Source organism: Grammomys surdaster, unplaced genomic scaffold (assembly GCF_004785775.1).
Source record: "Grammomys surdaster isolate TR1022 unplaced genomic scaffold, NIH_TR_1.0 124439, whole genome shotgun sequence".
In the NCBI taxonomy this organism is placed as follows: Eukaryota; Metazoa; Chordata; class Mammalia; order Rodentia; family Muridae; genus Grammomys; species Grammomys surdaster.
In genome coordinates this window covers 27901-53307 of record NW_021619445.1, presented here as the reverse complement: position 1 = coordinate 53307, position 25407 = coordinate 27901, and the positions used below count along the sequence as shown (strand labels likewise).

The window sequence follows — 25407 nt, the reverse complement described above, 5'->3', positions numbered from 1 at the left end:
CCCCCCCCCCAAACACTCCTAGAGGAAATGTTTCAATTCTGAAACATAGTTTCAATTCTGTCATGTAACACTAGTCAGGGATGCTCTGCCAGAGAGGATGCTGAGATGTACCTGAGAGGACATAGGAGGAAGAATGGGGAAGGCAGAGAGATGAAGTCGAGACTAGCCCAGTCCTGAGCCTTCGGCTGGGTATCTGCTCCATGTACAGTGAGTTTCGAGGAACAGAAAAAGTAGCCTTCTGAAGGCCAACCAAAGAAGCATCATGTGCTGACACACCTGCTCAGAAATGGGCAAAGGAGAGGTGGCTTTGACCTTGACTCCCTTGCTGCCTCTGAATAGACCCTCTGGGGATGGTGGAAGGTGAGACAGCCATGTAGGGGGTCTGCAAACCCAGCAGTAGCAGCAGGAAGCCACCTAGGTGAGAACTCCATGAAGAGGCAGACCGGTCATTGCTGATGCATTTTGAGTTTTCCAAAAACAAGCTTTGAGGCTGCAGGGCAAATATCCAGTCCTGTCTTCTAGAGATTCTAGGTCTCTCCTGTGTAGCCTTCCAGAGTGAAAGGGGGATCTGGAGGGCTAAGATCATGTTAGGGAGGAAGCCCAACCCAGTGCTGGGGCAAAAGGGGCTCATAAGCTGCTGGGGAGGGGCTCTGAGGCTGCAAGCCAGGCCTCATCTCTGTTGCCTTTTCCCTCCTCACACCTGCTTACACCCTCTTGGAACCTGGATGGACCCAAGCATCCTTGGGCCTGAAGGACAAGTAGCCCTCTCCTGCACTTCCTACCTCAATGCTCCTTCAGCCTAATCTCAAAGCACGAGTCCTGAGTCTGTGAGGGTGAACAGAGAGAAGTCCTGCAGCAGGCCCTGAAGGCATCTGGGGAAAGGAGGTGGCTCAGAAGGGAGGAAATAGCCCTGAGGCTACTGTGCACAGCTGGAGCAGAGTGCAAGGGTCCAAGGCAGAGGAAAGAGAACACGAAAAGGACAACTTTGGCTTTTACTCTGGTTAAGACGGGATGGTTCAGGAAGGCTCTGAACAAGGAAGTGACATCATCCAGCACAGGTTTGGCAGGGACCTATGGCTATGGGGGTGAGAGAAGCCTTCAAGGGGATTTGACTCACAGAGTCTGTGGTATGTGCCTTCTCATTCCCTTAGAATAAGGATGGGATGTATGACTTGTTTATAGCCAACAAAACAGGGCAAAGTGGGTGGGAAGCCACTCCTAGGACCGCCCATAACAAGACTGATGTCTGTTTTCTTCACTGGCTTTGATGAAATGTGTGGGATTCACACAGCGAGGGGCCAAGAAGCTAGTGGGACTCTAAGCCCTTATGTCCAGCAGAACACAAAGAAGTGTCCCACCAACAGCCATGTGTGCCTGCAGGCATATCCGTCCCCAAGGGAGTCTCAAGACGAGCCCCACTGGCTATAGTCAGACCCTCCATCGTAGCCTTCTGAGATGCCGGGTAGCCATTCTTAGATTTCTGCTCCCACAACTGTGAGCTAGCAGTAATACAGAATAAACTGAGAAGTTTGTGGGTGGGGCCAGCTCTGTCCCACAGTAAGATCCCTGAAGAGTGTGCCGCACGCTGCTCACTTGTTGAAGTGGCACAAGTCGGTCATCCCAGCACACTGGAGGCTGAGGCAAGACTGTCATGTGTTTAAGGCCGGCCTGGGCCTCATAACTGAAAAAAAGAAAATGCTTATCTAACAAATATCAGGTCCTGTGGACCCCAGATTTAGTCAAGTTTCTCTCTCTTCTGGGGAGATGCTGCGAGATGCCCACCTGTACCCTCTGGGCAGCAGAGTTAGCAATGTTCACACCCGTGGTTCTGTCACCACATCACCATGTAGAAATCGCAACTTTATTGAGCTCATCTGCAGCCAGCCCTGTAGTTTAAGGCGGAGAGGACCCTCATTGCCACAGCCATGCTTTAAATGTATTCCCTCATTTCCAACATCCAGCTTGGGTACTGAAGATTCATTACTCTGAACCACACTTGCACTTCTAAACACCCTCATTCCTCTCCTGTTCTCTTCTAAGCCAGTGAGCTCCTATGCATACGTCAAGATCCAGCTCAAATGGTCCTTTTGAGAGCCCTGCCCCCCTTTCCCTAGGTAGAGTTGGTCATGTTGTCTGCTATTTCCTTGCACTTCCCAGAGTGTCCTTTATGCTTGATCTGAACCCTGTGAACCTGGCACATGTATAGCCAGACCTTGGTGGCTGCTCAATGGTTTTTACTGAGAGGGCGTATCAGAGTCTCTCCTGTCCTTTCAATCTTGGCCCCACACCCTGGTAGGGTGAGCCTATCAGCCTCTGAGGTAACAAAGGTCAGTGCATAGTGTCACCATGGCAACTCCAATGAACAGCTTGGAACTCTGCTCCTTAGTAACCTACTGGTCTTCTTGGGTAGCAGTGCTACTCTGTCTGACCCTCCAGAGTGGTTCACCTGGGGAGGTGAGGCAGAGAGACCTGTAAGGTGGGTGGGGCTCCATCACCACCTGGGAATTCACTTTCCTTCTTTCCACTCAGCTGCTTGTGAGTGCCAGGTGCCCAGGCTGCAACTGTGCGCATCTTCCTGCCATCCTTGACTTACACCTCTCAGGACTTTGCTCTCCAGGTCAGTGACAGGCTGTGAGTCCATCTTCTGTGTGAGCCAGCAAAGGCTGCTCTAACTGGCTGTACCTCTGGGAAAAGGGGCAGCTATAGGGGCATAGTGGGTTATGACTGTGCATGGGGGACCAGCTGGGATCAGAAAGCTAATTTGAAAGCGCTGATTTCAACTTCATGATGGATCACAGAGGCTACCACATGCTAGACACTCCCTTTTCTATTTTGCTCCACCCCTAATCCTACTTCTCTGACCCCCATCTTCTCTATCATGACAGAGGGGAAGTTCACAGAGACCCTGAACATCTCTGTGGGTCCTTCTGAAGACACACTAATCTGCTGGTTAAGGGAGTGTGTCTTAGTCTACTGCTGTTCTATTGCTGTAAGGAGACACCAAGATCATGGCGACTCTTATAGAGGAAAGCATTTAATTGAGGCTGGCTTATAGTTCAGAGGTTTAGTACATTATCATCATGGTAGAAAGCATGGTGGTATGCAGGCAGACATGATGCTCTAGAGTAGCTGAGAGCTCTACATTTGGATCTGCAGGCAGCAGGAAGAGAGAAAGAGATTGGGCCTGGCTTGGCTTCTGAAGATGGAAAGCCCACCTCCATGACACCCTTCTTTCAATAAGGTCACATCTCCTAACCCCTGTCAAGTGGCACCACTTCCCACTGAGCAAGAATTCAAATATACGAGCCCATGGCGGCCGTTCCTATTCAGACCATCACTGAGTGCTAATGTGAGTCGTGGCAGTCAGCTCTTGCTGTGTAACAAATTGCCCCAGAATTTAGCAGCTTAAAATATTGGTGTTTATGGCCTCACAGTGGGTCGGGAATATAGCCACAGTTGTGGTGGGTCCTGTTTCAGTGTCTCATGGTGTGTGGGCTGGGACTTTGCTCTCAAGGATTTTCTCTAAGGCTTCTTACATAGAAGAAGGAGCTCCTCATAAGCGCTTGGACAGAGGCTACCTCCGCAGGGTGCTTCTCTATGTGGCCACTGGCTTCTCTCAGAGCCTGGGAGGCTAGACAAGTCTGAGAGAGTATGTGAACAAAGATAGGGCCCGTTCTTTACAACATGGAGGTGGCATTCCTGAGTCCCATTATAATCTGCTGATTTGAACAAACTACTAGGCCTGCCTGCCTCCAGGGAAGCCGATTACACTGAGAAGCAGAAATTCCCTGATAGCCTTTCAGCTGGTCCCCACAAACATGTGCCCCTCTTCCCTGGATCACACATGCACCCCCTTGAGGTCTCTGTCACCTCACCTGATGAGGGGTGATGGTAACGGAGAACTGGGGAATTGTTGGATTAGGACTCTTGTGTGGCTTCTCACTATCAGCGACCTTCCTGAAGCCATCAGCTGCCGGGAAGTATCAGGCATGAGGGATGCTTCAGGCTTTCCTGTTCAGATTAAGGATGGAGGAGGCACACCGTCTGGGGCCCCAGTGATTCTGAGCCCACATCAGATGCTGGATGGCCCTTGAGCTGACTGTAAGGCAAGAAACCATTCTCCCTTCTGTACATAGCCCAGCAGTCCTGTGCTACAAGTTCACTTCTAGGCTAAGTGATGTTTTAACAGTTTGGTCCGGTGGTGTCTGCTCATTTCACACAGCTGGCGTGGCTTCCAGTCACAGCTGGTCATGCTTTGCTGACAGTTTGGTAACACACTGTCCAACCCCTGGCTGCTCTGGACAGAAGCCGTGTCTTGTTTGTCAGAGAAAGCTTCCTGAAGAGCTTCTGTGAGGTGTGCCCTTCAGTCCTCTTCTATGATGGTTCTCAGCCTTCCTAATGCTGTGTCCCTTTAATACGGCTCCTCGTGCTGTGGTGACCTCCAACCATAAAATTATTTTTGTTGTTACTTCTTAACTGTAATTTTGCTACTGTAATATGTGTTATATATAATATATATTATGTAGCTGTGTAATATACGAATGTAAAATATGTAAATATCTGATATGCAGGACGGTCTTAGGTGACCCCTGTGAAAGCAGTCAGTCAACCAGCAAAGGGGTCGCGACCCACAGGTTGAGAACCACTGTCTTAAAGCGTCACTCCCTCATGTGGCTAAAAGTAATGTTTTGGTCTTCTTTTTTCCCCACACACGATGTTAATTTGTATGTCCTACTGTTGACCTTTGCCTGAAAGTGCTCTGAGCCTTTTCTTGTGTGTATGTGTGTGTGTGTGTATGTGCATTTGCATGTGTGTGTCTGTGTGTATGTCCATGTATATGTGTGTGCATTTGCATGTGTGTGTTTGTGCATGTGTGTGTTTGTTTGTGTCTTTCTGTGTGTGTGCATATCTGTGCACTTATGTGTGGATGCCAGAGGTCAACCTCCAGGTGTCTCTCCTCAGTCACCCTGCCTTTTCTCCCTGGCTGGTGGTGCACCAATGAGGCTGACTGGCCAGGGAACCCCAAGGCTCTCCCAGCTCCACCTCCCAACTCTGGGATTACAACTACTCACCACCACTCCTGGGATTTTACATGGGTGCTGAGTATGAACTCAGCCCCTTGTGCTTACACGGCAAGTGCGTTAACTGTGCTGACTCCCCAGCCCCAGAAGCATCTGCTAGTTGTGTATCTTTTGGCATATAAAAAGGATAAGAACATGTTTCTTTAAAGAAATTTCATTGTATTTTATTTGCTGTGTACACATATATACAGACACATGTGTGCACAGAGATATGCACGTGGAAGAGAAGAAAACCTGTGGGAATCAGTTCACTTCTTCCATAATGTGGGACTGAACTCGGGTCATCAAGTTTTCTGGCAATCACCTTTACCCGCTGAGCCATCTCGCTGGCCCAAATATGAGACTTTTCAAAGCCTTGAAACCTGGCTCCTTTGTGTTTAATGGTCTTCCCCATAAGCACCCAGAAAGACACAGCTTATATCCTGAGCCCAGGTGTGGCTGGCTTCTCTATCATCACATCACTCAGTTTGTAGCTTTGTCATCTTCCTTCCACATCATTGCAGGCAATAGCACCCCTGCATTTTTACCACTGAATATCTTCTTCTAAATCCTTCCAGTGGTACCTTGCTGCTCAATGTGCCCTTGACAGCAGCATCCGTTTCTTGATTCCTGCTCATCTGGGTCTCAAGGTGAGCAGGAGACTTTTCCTACCAAACATCCCAACCTCCTCCTAAGTGTACCTACTGCTTGGTCCAGAACCTCTCCCTCATCTCATTTGCTTGTCCTGGCAACACCCCACTCTTGGTACCAAATGTATGTTCATATAGCACATGCAACACATGATCAGATAGCACAGGTAACCCGTGATCAGATAGCAGTTTTCAAACGTTCCAAGTTTTTTTGTTTTGTTTTGTTTTTGTTTTTGCTTTTTAAGTCCCAAGCTAGAGTCTCACACTTTCTATAGCTACAGAGACTCAAGTTCAGAAGGTCCCATGTGGAAGAATTTGTACCCAAGAGATGTATTGAGGAGAAAGAATGTGTGTTTATTGAGTGATGGCCATAGCCTGCTGCGTGGTGGGTCAGGTCCCGTAGATGTAGTATCATGTGGGCTAAATTCCTAGGGTCCTCAGCTGGAGGATTCACTTTCAAGTTCTTCTAGACTCTGGGCTCACTTGGTTCTTTGAGGACACTGTGACCTGGGGCTTCCGCTCCTCATGAGCTGCCAGCCAGAGGCTACCCTGTTCCCCTCTACATGGCTTCTGTGTGGGATAGTTTCACACATGTCAGGTCAGAGTAAGGCAACTGAAGAGAGGCAGGGAGAGTACCAGTCAGGCAAATGCTGTGAATCTAATCCCAGATGTGACTGAACCGCTTCCATCACATTGTTTTGATTAAGAAACAAGTCACTAGGACCAGTCCATACTCCAGGATTGACTAGCCTGTGAATACTGTGGGTGGGTTCATCAGGAGCTGTATCAGAAAATGCACAGTGGTCAAATAATTCCTACTCTGTGGTGCTGAGGATTTACCCAGGGCCTCATGCATTCTAGTCAAGTGTTCTCCAACTGAGCCTTGGCCCCAGGTAATTTAGTCAAAATTAATAGGGCATTTTGAATAATAACTTTTCAAGTGAATAAAATTGGTCTGGTTCCTACCTGATTTGGGCTTACCAGAAATTCAGCTTGTGGAGTGACCTTAGACCATTCTCTCATTCTCTCATTCTCTCATTCTCTCATTCTCTCATTCTCTCATTCTCTCATTCTCTCATTCTTCTCTCATTCTCTCTCTCTCTCTCTCTCTTTCCCTCTCTCTCTCTCTCTCTCTCTCTCTCTCTCTCTCTCTCTCTCTCTCCCTCTGCCTCAGTCCTCAGAGACCCCTTTGATGGTTACTTTTGTCAACTTGACACAATAATCTCACTGAGAGATTCTTTAGTTCAGGTTGGCCTTTGAGTGTGTCTATCTGTGGGAGATTGCCTTGATTATGTTAACTGAAGCGGGAGGATCCAGCCCACAGTAGGCGCCACCATTCCCCAGGCTTGGGTTCTGGACTGTTTAACTGTGGAAAAGTGAGCCGAGAAGTAAGCACATGTCCACTGACTTTTCTCTGTGGGTGGGATGTGAGTAGCTTTTAAGTTTCTGTCCCCTCCACTTTTCCCTGCTAGGATGGACTTTAATGTGGAATTGTGAGCCACAAGAAACCCTCTCTCTCATAATTGCTTTTGACAGGGTGTTTTGTCACAGCAACAAAAAATGAAATTAGGACATTCTTCCAGCTTAGATTTGCTGCTTCTTCCTGTCCCTCCCTTATTTAAAAGATAAGTATATGTCAGAACAGGCTTCATTGCAGCGACATCACTACATTTGAAGAAACTTGGGGGAAATGTCCCATGTGCTTTAAATAAGGGAATATAAATGAGGAAAAGATCCCTTAGGAGAAGGGACACAGGTACAAAAGCTGCAGGGGCTTTTGAGAATGCAGGACGGATGGATGCTCTTGGGTCCTGGGTCCCTTTCCAGGCTCTCCTTCCTTCTTCAATGAACAATCTGTGGGTAAAATGGGCTCGGAGTGAGGCTCAACCAGGCGTTCATGAGGCCCTAGGTCTCATGCTCCCCTTGCCCCATGCTGCCACATTCTAGCTGTCCTATGCAGGGGCCATGTGGAAGGAACTGAGGCAGCTCAGGAGCACAGACCCTGCATCCGTGAAGAGCCGCATGGCAGTGTCAACAGCAGATGATGCTTCTGATGACAACTTTCTATTTGAAGAAATAAAGTCAGGGCCTCCTGGAGCTGTTGGAAGAGAGGAGGAAGAGATAGGAGGAGATTAGGAAGAAGTAAGAGAACCTCAGTGATACGGCTAAGTGAGAAAGGTCACAGAAGCCCAGGCGGTGGCCTTGGCTAGCTGGAAGCATCTGGTGAAGGGCAGGTGCTGTTGGGGTGTGGTGTGTGCTAGATGATGTACTAACAGCGCAGCTGCAGCACAGGGAGCCTGGTCAGGGCTGGCTGGATCCCCAGGGCCTCCCTGATCAGTTCTCAGATGTCATCCTTTATGGAAACTGTCACCTGAGACCACTCAGAATGTGCTGCTTTGTCTACAGGGCCAAGCTCAGACATTACGGGTCCCAGAGCCAGACTGGATGGAGCTAAGCCACCGACAAGGTAGGACAGGAAGATGGGACACTGCCTGCACAGACTGGCTTCTTGGAGTGGGGTGGGGGGCTCACCTCCTCACCTCCCTCAGTCTTGCTGAGGCCTTTAGATGGCATGGGCTAACCCACCTAGGGTACTCCAAGCACAGAAGGTACGTGGAGGGCAGAGCTGCACCTTCCAGGCTTGGAAGCTCTAACTTAATGTGGTCCTGGTCTCTGGCTTCTTTGGGTTAAGCTTGGGTTGTTGGAGAACACTCTATACACTTAAAGTGCAGGGCTATGGGAATACAGGGCAGGGTTGGTACATCAGGCCTCACTGAGCCCTACCTGGATTGACATCTGGGCTGGAGTTGGTGGCAGAGGGGGTGTGCTTCTGTGCTCTTGGTACTGGGTATAAGACATGGCAGGCCTGGAAGGGTAAAGGAGTCTTATGCAGGTGTGGCTGAGCCAGGTCAGCTCTGGGAAGGTTCCCCGGGGCAGCTGGGGATAGCAAGCACAGTGGGGAGCGTCAGGGTATTCCTGCCACAAGCTTCCCAGTGGCTGGAGTCACCCAAGAGCTATTTTAAGCACTTGGTTTCTAAGCCTTTCCTGGGAATTCTGACTCAGGAATCTGTTTTGAATGAGCGTGAGGGGCATTTTGATAAAAAGGCCAAAGTCAGAAAATGTTCATGGTCCTTCCATGTTCACAGTATTGAACTTACTCTGTTCACCTGGCTGGCAAATGGATTATCAGAGATTCAATGAGATTTTAGAAGGCCAGATGTAGGCAGGCAAACATCCATCCATCCATCCCTCCCTCCCTCCCTCCCTCCCTCCCTCCCTCCCTCCCTCCCTTCTTCCCTCCTTCTCTCCCTCCCTCCATCCATCTATCCATCCTACCCATCCATTCACCCACTCTAAGCATCTCATCCCATCCATCCACCCACCCACCCATCCATCCATCCATCCATCCCTCCATCCCTCCCTCCATCCATCCATCCATCCACCCACCCATCCATCCACCCACCCATCCATCCATCCATCCCATTCCTCCATCCCATCCCATCTGCACAATATCAGACCCCAAGGAATAGCGTGACCACCCTCAACACTTCTGGAAGCCAGAGACAAGTAGGAGGGTTCCCAATGGACAAAGGTAATGATCTTTGTTCTTTGAGCCCAAGAACCCAGGGCCCACCCAGGCCTAAAGTGCTACCAACCCTGAAGGCTGGCAGACTACTAGGCTGCTATTGTTACTTCATAATGGCTCAACAGATGAGGCAGCCAGGAGGGCAGGCTGGGGACATGGCATCACTGAACCTTGGGTCAGGAAGGAGTGTGTGAGTTTGCTCCTGCACAGACGACGTCTTCCTAAGGACAGGTGACACTTCTGCTGACTAGGCAGGTGCTGTGTATTCTGTTCTTTCTACCTCAGTTTATACTCTTCCTAGTTGTCCATGGAGGCCCCACTGCCTGGCTATCTGCTGCTTTCGGCTGAACCTGAGAAAGATGCCATCTGGCTCCAGGAGACATCTCTCCCTTTGGCTTTTGTGTGTGATGAGGGGAGGGGGACAAAGAATGGAGTAAGACAAGCAGGAGGAAGTGGAGAGAATTGGAGAGAGAGCCCACTTTTCTCTGCACCCTCTCCCTGGTGAAGCACCCACACCACTCCAGTGGGGAAGAGGGGTCTGGCACTACCTCCCATGTCAGCTGAGCAGGGCCTTTCAACAGGACAAGAAAGTCACAGCCAATGAGGCCTGATGCTTGCACCAGCCTGTCCTGAAACCTGACTGGTGGCCACCAAGCAATGGGGCAGCAGCCAGGGTCTGTGAAGTAGGAAGGGACGCTCCTTCCCTACCAATGGTGTGGACAGGACCCTGAGGTGCAAGGATGGTTTTCTTTAAGTGAATTAGAATGAAGCATGAAATTGAATTTCATTTATACACAAAAGTAAAACAAACTGTTGTAGACTGGAAGACTCTTCTGGAATATTTAGGGGCAAGCTAACCAAACATTTCCAGCTGGCTCCTGGGGCTGAGAATGGGGGCAGGCTGTGAGGGCCATGAGGACTCTCATGCACAGCACATGTACTGGAATACGCACTCCCATACTGCTGAGAGAAAACACTCTTGGTTAGCCAAATCTGGGGCCATCAGTGCAGCTTGCAGCCAGAGTAGAGGAGACTGCTGTCCTGGCCTGGATGAGCTGTTATTCCTTGGGGTCTGACATTGTGCAGCTATCTGTCTGTCTTCTCCTTTACTGAGGGACTCAAATGTTCTGGAGATCATGGGGTATTTGGAAGGTCTGAAACTGGCCCCTCTACATGGACTTCACCTGTGTGACCCTCTTCCCTTATCTACGGGGAAGAAGGAGGTACTGTGGAGCTTTCAGTTGAGGTAAAAAGGGAAAATCCAGGGCTGTGAGGATACACTGTGGATTGTGTTGAGTGGAGAGCTGGCCTAGCTAGCCTGGGGCTGGTTCTTGCTTGTGTGTGTGTGTGTGTCTGTGTGTGTATGTGTGTTGTGGTGTGTGGGTCTGTACTCAAAGAAATGATCTAACTTTCACAAAAGAAGGGTGGTGGATGGTGGAAAGATGGCTCAGTTGTCAAGAGCCATAGTTCCAGAAGACCTAGGTTCGATTCCCAGTACCCTCATGGTAGCTCACAACTGTCTATGACTCCAGTCTCTGGGAATCTGACACTCTTTTCTGACCCCTGTGGGCATGTGGCGCCTGGACTTAGATGCAGGGAGACAACCCTTATACATAAAAATAAAGGTTAAAGAATTTAAATATTTATAAAAAGCAAGAACGGCCTCAACAGGTAACAGACCAGCCTGGGCGATGCTGACAGGTCAAGTGGCTCAGGGTGACCAGGGAATAAGGCATCAGTCCCTTGTCTGAGCTAGGGATGACAGGAGTGGAGGGCCATAAACTGAGGGCAGAGTTTTGGGGTGATGCAAGTAGGAATGAGAGAGGGAGCCCCGAGATCCAGGGAGGTGGCTGGAATGGAAAGCAGAAGACATGGGAGACGGGGTGCAAAAAACCCATTCTGGCACTTTGCCAACCTGAAATTTGGCCAAGCCGAGAGCCATCCCTGCCACCCCTGCCACCCCCGTGCCTAGCGGATTCATCTTATGGTTTGTTGCAGTTCAAAGTGAGCAAGGGGGGCTGACCCAAGTGTGCCAGGGGACACTAAAGCTCAGAAAGGCTGCTTCACATGCTCAAGGCCACACAGTTCAGCCTCATCAAGGTTGATAAGCCTGAGTCACAGCCCCTTTAATCATAGCCTTATGGGGACAACTCTGTGCTGTGGAGGTCTGCTCACTGATGTCCCTCTGTCTCCTCTGCTCTCTTACCTTGCCTTGGGATCCTGTAACTCCTCTGCTCCGCCCTGTCATCTGGCTCTGGCTCTCTGATTTTTGTCTATTTTCCCTCTTGTTGGTGCATCTGTTACCTTCCCTGTATCTGTCTCTCACACACCATCTTATGCTATCCGACCTCTCATCCGTCTTCCTCCCTGACCAGGTACAACCGCTTTGACAAGGACCCACCAGAACAACAAGGAGGACCAGCAGGACATGGACTCCTTCAGAGCTACCCATAGCTCCTTGGACAGCTCCAAACTTAAATACCATCCAAGGCTCTCCCAGAGCCCTTCAGGCAGCCCCCTGGAGCAGGGCCACCTGGAGACTCCACCTCTACCACCAACTCCTACCTGCAGGACTTCTCTGGCTATGAACTCTCATCCTGAGGACCTGAAGAAGGGGGCATCCAGATCCAGCTTGAGAGATGCCCGGGAGACCTTCCGAGAGGGATGTCTGGGGGAGGAAGGCCGGGACTCCAGGACCCCAGAGCAGAGGACAGTCCTCAGCAAGAAGGACAGCGTCATTCCTGAAAATATCCGCCACAAATTTGGGAGCAAGATGGTGGACCAATTGATCTCTGAGGATCAGGTGACAAAGCCAGGGACTGGGAGGACTAGGTGTGAAGGAAGGTTGTCTTAGAGACTTTTAATAAGGATTCAAATCCATTCTTACAAAAGGTCCTTCTACTGTTAGAAAGTGGAGTTTATTGAGACCTGATGCTTTCAAGGCTCTTAGGTCTACCTTCCACCCCTGCTTTACAACTAGGAAAACGGAGGCCTAGATAGTTCCAAGCCCTGCCAAAGTCAAGAGCTGCTCTATGTCGAAACTGATCTCATACTTAGGTTTCCTGCCTCACAGGCCTAGGCTTGACCTTGTGGATCTCAGTTTCCTTCTTGGTATGAGAAAGAAGTTGTTCTTAGTGTAAACTAAGAGGTTTGGTTTGTGGGATGCCTTAATATTAGGCAGCAAGTTGGGGCTCTGGGGTGCCTCAACTGTGTAAACTGGGGAAGTCTGGCCTCTTGAAGTCCTGTTTCCTCATCTCTACAATGGTGGGGACAGGCTTAGCTTATGAAGGTCCTCCTCATGATGTATACGGTAAGAGCTCAATGTGTACAGGATCATTGCTGTCCCCATGTCTTTGTCCACAGGGAGGAGGGACTGGAGAGAGGAGGGACTGGAGGGAGGAGGGACTGGAGGGAGGAGGTGTAGAACCTGCCCTGGGGGCTGCGGCCTGCAGAGAGGAAGGCAGGTTGGGAAGGAGAGGATGTACACTTAACTTCCTGGTCACATGTCTCTTGTCCCTGTCCCCCACCCCATCAGGCTCGACAGGCCATTGGTGAAATCTTCGAGGGCCAGAAGAGATCAAGCTCATGGCCTAGCAGGACCCAGAGCCCCATGCAAGCCTCCTCCATTTTCTCAGACTACTATGACCTGGGCTACCACATGCGGTCCAACTTGTTTCAAGGTCAGATTAAAGGCAAGGGTGGGGTTGTAAGCATGCTTGGTCCCCAAGACACTGGGCACCAGAGGTCTTTGGGACATTTGGATCTTAAGGCCCAAAGGCACAGCCCTACAGACATCCATGTTACAAGCACCCAAGGCATCCTCCATGCTGACATGTCCTGTGGGAATACCAGGATCACCTAGTCCCTAGCAGGTGTGTCTTCACTATGCAGGTGACTGTGAGGCTCTCCCACACGGGACACCTATGGTTTTCTAGTCTGCAAGCAGGAGGCCCAGGTACCCCAGACCTAACACCTTTGTTGACCATGATCATAGCAGCTTTCTTGGGTTCAATGGTCAGCTTGATCACTCACTGGTGGCTGGGGACGACTGTGAACAGGAGATCTCATCTCTCTGAATCTCTGTCTCGTCCTTGGACAACTGGGTTGATAAAGACAAAGTGCTCCTTATTGCCATGGGCAGGATTCCAGGACAGGAGGGTGACAGGCCATTTCTTTCTTCCTTCCCTGGAGCCTGATGGTGGCATCACCTGGGGAAAAGGTAGGATGGAGGGGTGCCATTTCTAGAAGGATAACTTGGCCTGTCCAGTCCTGTTTAGCTCATGGGCATCATGTGCTTCATGTCACAGCTGGGCTTGCAGCCAAGAGCTTAAGACCTCTCAGTCACATGATGAGAAGCAGGACTCACAATTGTGGTCCCTAGGGGGTCACAGGATTCCCAGGGCTTCTCTCCACTGCTGGGGTTGGGGTACACAGCGAGTGTTCAGGGGCTCCTCTCTGCATCTTTTTCAGCTTAGCTTCACTGTCCAGAGTCCACTTTAAATGGCCCTCCTCCCTTCAACTGTCTTCAGTGCTCCCAGGGTCTGTCTGGAAAGACCTCTTTTCCCTGGCTTGGGTCCCTGTCACCCAAGGAACCAGACATACAATGAAAGCCTTTCTGGGTTTTTCTTTGAGCCCGAGGAAGAGGTGTCAGTGGCTGGGGGAGGGAAGGAAGCTGGATTAGATCAAACTGCCCTCTCTTTTGGAGTCCGAGATTCTCCTTTCTCTGTTTGGCATTGGTCACCAAAGAGTTCTTATGTACGACACTATAAAATATGTACATGAGTATAAAAGGATACTGCTCGTAGGAAGCCATCTCCCCTCACCCAGCCTGAGCAATGGAAGTGTGCCAAGGGAGAGCAGGAACCAGCCTCCGCCAACTCCCAAGGATCACAAGGGTCCATTGTTGGATTTTCCTGAACTGACTGGCATGTAAATGGTATCTTAAAACTAGGCAGAAGCAGCCTGTCTTGGCAGACTGGCACCAGAACGAGGGCTTGGCTGGCAGCACTCGAAGCATGTGACTGTCAGTGTCCCTGTCAAGGTTCATCTCCTGGGATTCACCCTGGCACTCGCTGATGGGAATAGGTGAGGTGTGGCTGCATCCAGGCAGGGCAGAGATGCCAGACAGGAAGAGCAGTCTGGGTCACGGATCCTAGAAAGTCTTTTTCAGAAAGTCTTTTTCAGGGGTAGAGTAGGAGACTAAGGTAGTGTGAGGGGCAGGGGAATGGACTTGTTCAATTTGGATGAAGGATTGCTCCAGTGCAGTATGGAGGACACAGGGGATCTGTGGGACCAGATAGGGTAGACACTGGGACAGCAATGAGGAAGGACTGTAAACATCCAGGAGGGACCCATGATGGCAGCCTGGTGTGTTTGTTAGCCTTCTGTTATTGTCACAGAAATGTTCAAGATAATCAACTTATAAAAAGTTAACTAGGTGCAGTGGTACATGCCTGTAATCTCAGCACTCAGGAAAAAGAGGCAGGAGGATTACTGTGAGCTTGAGGACAGCCTGGGCTACTTAGTGAGTTCCTGGTTAGCCTTGGTGACAAGAATAAAGTCCTTTTTCAAAGAATCAAAACCAAATCAAAACCCCCAATAGAGGAGAGTGTTACTGGGGCTTGTGGCTTTGAAGGTAACCTAGGTGATGATCAATTGGCAACTTGTTCCTCTGGGGCTTTGGTGAAGGAAGGATGTCATGGTAAGGAGTGTGTGATGAAAGGAAGCCATTCACATCATGATTCAGAAGCAAAAACAGAGAAAGAAGACAAAGTCCTGTTACCTCCTACGCACCCTGGGACCTGAAGTCTCAGTAGATCCTACCTTGTTTTCGACCATCTTCCAATAGTACCAAACGGGAGGACCAAGCGTTTGACATGTTGACACGGAGCCTTTGGGAGACATTTCAGGCTCACACTAGAGCAGGTGGTCTAAGTTGCTGAGCTGGCGCACTGAACATCTGGATGGTACCGTGTGCCATGTGGCAGCTCAGGTGGGCTGGGTCCCCATGGCCTTCGGGGCATTTGTGTGAGGTGGAGAAATTGATCAGACAGGGCAGGCTAAAGAACTGACTTGGGTGTGAGAGCAGGATTAGGGCTGATTTCAAAGCAGTTGACTGGAACGGCCTGCAGAACAGGTTCTTGATTGTGGAGTTGGAACCTTCCAGAAGGAGCGAGGTGGAGCACAGGCTGAGGTGGAGAGAAGGCTATGCTAAGTCATGAGTGTAATCCTGTCTGCTTTCTCAGGCTTGCTTAAAGCCCTTAATCCACTTCAAGTCCACTTCTGTCTGCAGTGAGGATTCTTTTCTAATTCCTTTGTGCGGAGTATTTATCTCCCCAAGAGCCTCATCTTCCCCAGGGCCCCTCAGGTTTCTATGTACAAGAGGCGCTCAGGGGGCTCACTATTTATCCGTCTCATATTCCACTGTGGTCACTGAGCTATTGTAAGGTGTCTGGGAACATACACCATTCTGTCTTCTCCAACACCACCACTAAGGCCCATGACACCCTGCCAAGACGGTCCTTTGGCTTCCAAGTGTAGAGAGACACATGTATAACCCTGTCCCCATGCATACTTACACTGACACACACACACACACACGAGTACACACACACACACGAGTATACACACACACACACACACACACACACACACACAGAGTGAACTGGAATTGTGTAGCTACCACAGATGGAGGCTCCAGAGCAAGAGAAAGTACCTGAGTCTGGGTTCAGATTTTGGCTTGAACTGGGAGGAGCTTCAGCCCCTAGGACCAGCATTCCTGAGGTGGTGCGTGTGTGTGTGTGTGTGTGTGTGTGTGTGTGTGTGTGTATGTATGTGAGTGTGTGTGTATGTGTGTGAGTGTGTATGAGTGTGTGAGTGTGTGTGTTTCCCTAAAGCACTGCAATCACTCTGCTGCTGTGGGCTGAAGGGTGGCAGAGGTTTAAAACCAAGCACTGTGATATGTCCTGCTGTCAACTCCATGCCCTCAACCCTACTGGTTGGCGTTTGAGGATGTTCTTGGTACTTCTTTGGTTGGTGCCTGCCCATCCACCCTCTGAAAGCCTGGGGCTAAGACTCATCAGTGCCTTGGGGTAGCACCCCTCTCTACTGCCTGTGGCTGGTTTACAGAAATGTGGGATTCCCTGTACTAGGGGTACAGTTGGCCCATGTGTGCGCTGATCCATCAGCACAGGACCAAAGCCTTTTGTTCTGTTGTCGTTTCCTCCAGACTCCGATGCAGTGCAGAAGCTCCTGAAGTAAACGCCAATCCCATCTAATTAGATTTGTTCTGAGTGGTGAGAGGCAGGCAAGTCTTTGCCTTGGAGAATCTAAAAGGCCAAAGTAATCCTTTTAAAGGATGCTGGCCATCATCCCCCAAACCCGAAATCTGACCATTTTACAGCCTCACCTAGGGCCTGCTTTCAAGTTCTGTCCAGAGGCTTCGGACCAAACCTCTAATTCATTCTGGTCCATAAACCTTACAGGCTGTAGATAATAAACTTGCAAATTTATTTGCCTTTCTGAGTGATGTCCAGATCGGTCTCGCCCTCAGAGAACGCAGCCTGCAGTGAACTACAGGTCCTCAGAGAATGCAGCCTGCAGTGAACTGCAGGTTCTTGGACATTGTTGGGACCTGGTTCACAGCCCTGAGCAGCTCCCGGCTGTTCTGGCAGATGTCCTCATGAGCTTGCAAGTCCTCTTTCGGCGTGAGACTTTGTGTTTGCCTAATAGGAGAGGCCTGTTAATGGCTTCTGCAGAAACCCTGCCAATTTTCATTGACACTCTTTGCTTGATCTATTAATTAGTGAAAGATGAAGCTCTAAATCCTTCCCACAGTAGCAGGCTCATCAATTACTCTCTTGACCTTAGTGTATCTATTCAGATGTTTGCAATGAGGCAATCATAGAACTGAATTCTCTCTCTCTCTCTCTCTCTCTCTCTCTCTCTCTCTCTCTCTCTCTCTGTCTCTCTATCTGTCTCTCACCACATATGTACATACACTATGAACCATGCTCTCTCTCTATATATATACACATATATATGATTAGTGTATATGAGGGTATGTGTGTGGGGAGAACAAACACACACACACAGACACACAGACACACAGACACACACACACACACAAACACACAGACACACAGACACACACACACAGACACACAGACACACACACACAGACACACACACACAGACACACAGACACACAGACACACAGACACAGACACACAGACACAGACACACACACACAGACACACAGACACACACACACAGACACACAGACACACACACACAGACACACACACACACACAGACACACAGACACAGACACACACACACAGACATACAGACACACACACACAGACACACAGACACACACACACACACACACATCACAGCATGCTGTGGAGGTCAGAGGATAATTTGCAAGAGTCGGATCTCTGCTTTCATCAGAGAGTCCCGGGTATTGAACTCAAGGCGTAGACTTGGCAGCAAGCACCTTTATCTGCTGAGCCATAGTGGCAGCCCCCACAATTTTTATTTTTTCCTACTGCTTTCAACATACAGGCTACTTTGTTAGATATAATTGCATCCAGCTGGCATTTGGCTGCTGTATCCTTTTTGTCTTCTTCATATTCATCCTCCCCTTGTGCCTCTGTTTTTAAAAGTATGCTTTAAATAATACAGGTCTGGAAATCATTTACTCTGACAATCTGTCCTCTGTAACCAGTGAGTGAAGTCAGTTTTTATTTCTGTTGCTGATGTATTTCTTTCTTTGTGTTTTCTATTTGTGTTTTCCATACGCTTTTTAAAAACTTAAATGAGGCTTTACTTATTTTTACTTCTCCAATCAGATTTTTTTTGCCCTTTTCCCACAGTTCCTCTTCATTTTCTGGTTTTTTTTTTTTTTTTTTACACTTTCAAGTGCATGGCAGACAAATCCTCAGTTCGACATGAGGTTCCCCCTGAGCAGTGTCAGGGCAGTCGAAGGCTGTCTTCAGTCTCTCTCATCCCTCCCTGGTGTGATGTCCACCAGGACGTCCTGTTGTAAAATCAAAAGATGGAGCTTCCCTGGCTGAGGCCTTTAACTCTGTAGCCCTGAGGATTTACACTCCCCCAGCCTGTGCTCCAACAGTGAAATGGGCACAATAGTCACATCTGCTTCCTGGGGGGGGGGAGTTGAATCAGTGAACAAGCTTCTGGGGGAAGCATCTGGGACCATCTTTAGCTCTTGGTAAATCTTCCCACCCAGGGCAGGTTGGTGTCATGCCTCAGTATAGACCCTAGTGTGTTGGTTGCTCTTGACTGTCACGTTGGTTGGACTGAGGTCTAAAAGATTAGTAAACAAGGCCTCTGGTATGTCTGAGAGGAAGTTTCCAGAGACATCAGCTAAGTGTGTGTCTGGGGTGGGCGTGGGGTGGTGGTCTGCTCTGGATGTGAGTGGTACCTTCCATGTTTCCAGGCTGCCATGGTGAGCTCCTCTCCTCTCACACCCTTGGACACCTTGAACTGTAACCTCTGGAACCTAGAGCCAAAGCAATTCTTTGCTCCTTTTAGTTGTCTGACTTGGGCATTTTGTCATAGCGACTGGAAACGGGTCGGCACAATGGCTGCAGCCTGAGATGTGAACGCCTTGCTGTGACTAAAACTGAGCATGGGATTTTGAAACTAGCTTGCAGGAGGAATTTGGAAAAGTTTGGGGTTTTGAGCTAGGGAAATCTCAGAGAACTACAGGCTCGCTTAAAAGGGTTGCTGAGGAGTTCACACCACCTGTGAAACTGTGCACGGTGTGGGCCGTTCTAGTCTGCTCAGATGGGAACAAGGATTCCCTTGGGAATGGGGCTAAAGGCCACTCATTCTTCAACCTGCCAAAGAATGTGGCTACGTTTTGTCCGTGTCCTGAGACTTTGTGGGAAGCTGAGTTTAAAGACAGGCTTTATCTTCCGAAGATGGAAAGCAGATCTTATCCCCTCTTGTATGTTCAGAATCTGATGCTCGGAGGGAGAGGTTAACCCTTGAGGCCACACCGAACCCCCTACTCCCCTTCTCATCCACAACCAGTACCCACAGAGTAAACTAATATTAAGATAAAACATTGGGTGCCTAGCTTCCGTGACCTGGGGATTTCTTCATGGTGTCTGACAGGCCCACCCCAGGAGACAAAGAGCCTCATGAAGGCTTCCTACACACCGGAGGTGATAGAGAAGTCGGTGAGGGACGTGGAACACTGGCACGGGAGGAAGACGGACGACCTGGGTAGGTGGGAGCCTGGGGGGAGGGGTGGCTCCTCCAAGGGCAGGGAGGGTACCTATAAGGTGCAGAGCAGGAGGTGTGGGGGTCCTTGGGGTGGAGCTGAAGAGGCCTGGTTCACGGCCACTGGGGTCTGTATGCCCTGGAAGCTGCTGACCCCTGTGGTGGTCCCTCTTCTGATCCCTGCAGGCCGGTGGCACCGGAAAAATGCTATGAACATGAATTTGCAGAAAGCGCTGGAAGAGAAATATGGAGAAAAGAGCAGATCCAAGGGCAAGTAGTTGAAAGGACATTGGAAGGAAGCTCGAGAATGTTGCCAATAAAGAAATAAAGGCTCTGGTCTGAGCCCTGCTCCTGTGTGCTGCTTCTCACCATGCCAGGGTGGGGATCTATGCACGAGGCTGGAGGAATAGCTGAGGAAGACAGAAGCTCTGAGCAGCCAGGATACTCACACATCTTCTTCATGCCTTCCTCCATGTCCCCAGGAAGAGTTGGAGCAGCTGATCCAGTGTGATCTGATCACAGGTCCTCTACTGGACACTGCTAGGCTGCACCCTGCATATGGGCCCGTAGCAGATTTTAACTGTTTCTAGATATCTATTCCTCCCACATGAACCCACAGATGTTAGAGTTAGAATTGTCCATGTCGTCCATCTCTTCCAGTCTAGGAGCAGATCTGATGGGTCTGTCATAGGCACAAGCTGATTGGTTCAGGATGGCCGTGTGGCTCAGCTTGGGCCAATGAAATGGATGACAAGATGGACATGCTGCCTCGGAAACACTTATCGGAGCCGGGCATGAAGCAGGGCGTTCTCTAGTCCTAACATACTGAATGGGAAGTCAGGAAGCCATGCAGACTGCCTTGGCAGACATTCTAGAACCAGAGGAAATGTGGGCAGTTCAGCACAGCCTTAGTCTTCCTGGACCTTACAGAAGCCACCAGTTCTGGACCACAGCAGGTATGGGTACTGTGGCTGGGTTGATTGTCAGAGCTTGATGAGTGACACATCTGGGATGGAATCACAGCTGTGAAGAAGGGCCCACAGCTGGGTTGGGTGCCACATCTGAAACGGTACCATAGTTGGGAAGAGAAAGACAGTTGGAAAGGTTACATTGCTGGGATGACCACTGTAGCCGGGGTGGGCACTGTAGCTGGGATGGGTACCACTCCTGGATGGCTATTGTAATTTGGATAAATACATCAACAAGAACAGCAGAGATGATTGCACAGCTTGGATGAGTACCACAGATAGGATAGGTATCATGGGTGAGACAATACAACTGGGACCAGCACTAAAGCTGAAATGGATGGTCTAGACCCAAGTGGGATGGATAGCATGCTTGAGGTGGGTACCACAGGCTGGTCTGTGTGTCATCTGTCTACAGCCCTTTTCATAGTTATTTGGACTTCTCCATGGTATAGTGACCGGCATCCAGGAAAGATCCAAGGGAGGCAGACTTAGTGGGCAACGGTTTAGCAAGTGTTACGCAGGGGGTTAATGTCCCCATGTCCTTGGTTCAAGAACACGTGGTCAAGGCCTGACTGTGAAAGGGGATGCCACAGACAGTACTGTGCTTCAAGGGGCATCTTGAAGACTGCCCAAATGGAAGTTTACCATGGCGCTCACTCCACTTTGGACAAACCAATGCAAGAGGAAGCATCAAGGTCACTGGCAGAAGGGGGAATACTGTGGGCCATCTCTTTCCCAGCCTCAGCTTCCTCCAAATGAGGGAAATGTTGGGGGAGGGGCTGCTTAGAGATACAGCTCAGGAAGCCCATCCAATGTCACCTCACATTTATTGAGCTAAAGGTGTTCAAGATGCAAGGCTCAGCTCAACCTCTTTCTGGATACCTAGTCTCTGCAAGGTCTGTCTTTGGTGCTGGAAAATCTGGACCCCACCCCTATATAGTAGCTACTGTGCACCCAGGATACAGGGCACCTGAGAAACTCATTTGGGGTTGCACTAAAGTAGGCCCTGCATCTCTGCAACACAGAAGCAACTGGGACCAAATGCTTTCCCCACACAGCCTCGCCTGCTCCTGATGCCGGCTCTCAGCTGTTATCTCTTTAAGAGAGGAAGCAGATGTAGAGAGGGCAAGGAAATTGCACAAGACTACACTGATAATGCCTGGGACCAAAACCCAGTAACTAATTCCTCTTCCTCCTCATGCTCCTCCTCTTCCTTCTTCCTCTTCCCACTCTAGCTCCCAAATGTTTGACACAAAGCTCTACCAAGTTTATTGACAAGCTTTAAGCAGTACAACCAGGCAGATATTCACCTATTCTAACCCTCTAACCTACTTCCCAGCCACAGGCCCCATTGCAGTCTCTCCCTGGCTTAATCCGTGTGTCCTCAGGGCAAATCCCTCAGCGACTTGCTCACTATGATTTTTCCTGGCCTCAGGTCCTCACGGCCACCTCTTTCTCTCCTGCTTTGGGACCCTCTCCCTGGGATAGCAAATCATCAGCTCTTTATTAGCCAATCAGGGATAACTGGGGAGCATCCTTTACATAATACTGATATATGAGATAGTTCAATAGTCAGGATAATGCTAGCATCTGGACTGTAACCAGATCTCTCTGCACAGAAATCAGCATCTTAATATATGGTCCAGTCATCTGAGGCAAGCAGTCTACCAAATGAACTTTATCCTCATCCCCAAAGCCACTTTATCTCCACCAGATACTCATACTGTGGCATCATCAAATGTGTCAAGCACCACAGACACAGCCCTGTTAGCCATTGAGGACAGCAACGGGCAATGTAGTCCTTGTCCTCAGGGCATCATGGTCTGCAGAGAGATGCTGGAGAAGCTGGTTCTAATGAGCTGTGCACACACACAGATAAGCCATGGCACCCGTCTTAAAGACAAAGAGATGCATGCATCCGCAAGTGCATACAGCGAGACCCATGTGGGATCTTGGAGGAGAACGTGGTGGTAGGTGCAGCAGGAATGGGGTAGGGCCTCTCTGGTCAGGTGGGAAGCCTCATACCAGAGGCTATCTCAGAACAACTTTGGGTCACTGAGATGGACCAGAAGGGGCAGGACCTTCAGGACAGCATGCTGTGTAGGAATCCTAGCGAGGGGTATTTGAGGAGATGAATGTCACTCACGAATCTTGGAGCAGAGCTCCACAGAGGAGAGGTAGGGGTGGCAGACAGTGTACACCTGAAGGGACTGACTCCACAGAGCACCATCCCTGTGACATCCAGTGCTGCTTTCTAGGAGCTTACGATCTGACTGAAACATACAGGGTCCTCAGTGACAGTAAGTGACAGGAAAGAAAACTGAAGGCACGCTCAATGATTCCGGGTCATCCGAGGTGCAGAGGACAAGATCAGATCACAGATCGACATTAATTAGAAAGCAAGTGTAGAAGAGAACGTGATGTCTCGTTGCTGAGACAAAAGACCCGACAAAAGTTCAGGGCTTCTGTGGCTTACAGTTCCATGCAGGGGGAGGCAGCGGAGGAGGAGGGAGGCTGCTGGTCAGCCAATCAGGAGGCAGGAATTGTGAATGCTGGTGCTTAACTCCATTTCTCCTTTCCTTCAGTCTGGGACCTCGGCCACAAGATGTGCTGTCCACACTAGGATACGTCTTCCTAGTTCTGTTAACCTAATCTAGGTACTCTCCCACAGACACACCCAGAGGTCTGCTTCTATGCTGAGGTTTTCCAAACCCCATTAAGTTGACAGGATTAACCTTCACAGGTGAGCAAGAAATGGGGCATGTGTAACAGAATTGAATTTTTATCTGTCAGCCTCATAATTCCATTTCTTATAGTCTAGAAGACCCTCTCACACATGCTGAGAAAACCCATTCCTGAATATTCACTGCAGTACTGATTCATAAGACCATAACCTAGATGTCCATCAGCTAGAGAGAGGGTGAATGGGCAGTGGGAAGGAACAGATCTCCCTTACACACATCACAGAGCCAGGTCACTGTGTGCCATGACACCAAATGACAATCTTCAGAATGTGTCCTCCAAGAGCAATGGCTCTGTATTAAAGATTGCGACCCTTTAATACAGTCTCTCATGCTGCAGTGACCTCTAACCATAAAACTGTTTCATTACTACTTCATAACTGTAATTCTGCTACTCTTGTGAATCACAGTGTAAATATCTGGCAAGCAGGATATTGGATAGGCTTTGCCCAATCATGTGACCCTCCAAAGGCTGACCAGGGCTCATGGGGTGCTTGTAAGGGTAGGGAGTGAGGACTGAGAACATCCTATTGATACACCTTCATGCTGCATTTAGCTCAGCACTTTCAGAACCAGTCTGGCGAGCGAGCAACTGGCAGAGAGCCTTCTGATGGGAGGAAGGTGGTTGTTAGCACAGCGTCTATGAGCTGATGAAAAGAGAGAGAACGATTTCCATTTTGGCCTAAGTGAACAAATGTGGCACATTCTAATACTGCCTCAGTTAAAGATTCCATCTTGACACGAAGACGAGCTTGGTTTAATTAGACATTTTCTAGGGAGAGCAAAGCTGTCGTGCAGGCAAACTAAATAAAACATGTATAGCTTTTTTTTTTTTAAACCTAAAGGAGGCTTTGATTTCCCAGTGCTGCTTTTGACAGTATTCTTGACTCTCCATGGTAGAATTCACTGTGATTGCAAAGCGCCATGTGCCGGGACCAGATGTCACATGACATTGATTAGCACAGGGAAAAGTTAGAGTCGTCTTTATAATTTGTGTCATGGCCATCTACCACAAAGAGAAGCTCCTGAGGATGTCCTGAGATAGGACACCGCTGTCTTGTGCCCCGGCTACCATTCCAGGCCACCGCATCCCATATCGGTGGTACATCTTCTCGAACTTCCACCTTCCTGGGGATGGTACCATTCCTCCTTGCACATATATTGTCTTGTGACCCTGCTGGAGAGACATCACAGGAAGCCACTGTTTGGGAGCAGGCTTCTGTACTAGTCCCAGCAGAGTCACCCATCAAAAACACAGCTAAAGTTTCAACATCAAGCTGACAGCCATTTGTCTGATGATCTGAGGAGCCACGAGAACACAGGAGGCGAGAGTCAAATGTCCCAATAGACATAGCCATGAAGTCCCCTCCTGTGGGTCACCCAGCTCGTGCTGGTCGTCAGCCCATACAATCCAGGAGGGCAGTGGGAGCAGAGACGTTGAACAGGGGGTTTGGAAGCCCTGTGAGTACACACAGTGAATAAACCACACCAGGACCCTGCTGCTCTGCCTGTCCATTCCCTTTACAGAAAGACATCTTAGGAGGAACACCCTGCTTTTGGCTGTGTTTCTTCTCCCTTTCCACTAAGCTGTTCTGAGTCTATGACCCCAACTGGTTCTGTGAACTCATCAGAACGCTTGTTCTACTTGATGGAATGAACTGTGGAGGCATCTGTCTATAATCCAAGCACTTGGGGGCAGAAGGATCAAGAGTTCAAAGGCAGCCTGAGCTCATAAGACCCTGTCATAAAGCAAAACAAAATAAACAAAGGGAAAGAAAAGAAATGTAAAGGTCTTTAAGATTTTAAAATTGAACGGGTGTAATTTTATCCCTTGACACACAATACATGCTGGAACTGGGATTCGAGCCAGACGGCCTAACCTGAAACCCGTGCCTTGCCCACCAAGCTACCTCACTCCACTGAAGTGCAAACTGTGTTTTCTCAGGAATTCAAGTAAGCATGGACAGGGCTTCTAGAGTGTTTGTCCAGCCAGAGTGCAGAGGAGGAAGTTCACATGGAGATTTTCTTGTTTACTGTGAGTTCTTAAATTCTTCCAGATAAGGAAGTGCCAGAGATCTTTCCAAGCTGGTGACAGAGGAGGAGGAAGAAGAAGAAGAGGAGGAGAAGGGTGAGGAAGAGGAGGAAGGG

General features: G+C 49.4%; 1 protein-coding gene across 1 annotated transcript; it reads left to right on the top strand.

The window, feature by feature from the left end:
* Positions 1–2384: 2384 nt before the first annotated feature.
* Positions 2385–19892, top strand: Tex33 (testis expressed 33). The gene is made up of 6 exons (XM_028784588.1): positions 2385–2617; positions 8117–8177; positions 11672–12099; positions 12832–12976; positions 19443–19553; positions 19737–19892. The coding sequence occupies exons 2-6, from the start codon at positions 8156–8158 to the stop codon at positions 19826–19828; spliced, it is 798 nt and encodes a 265-aa protein (XP_028640421.1). The 5' UTR covers positions 2385–2617; positions 8117–8155; the 3' UTR covers positions 19829–19892.
* The last annotated feature ends 5515 nt before the right edge of the window (positions 19893–25407 follow it).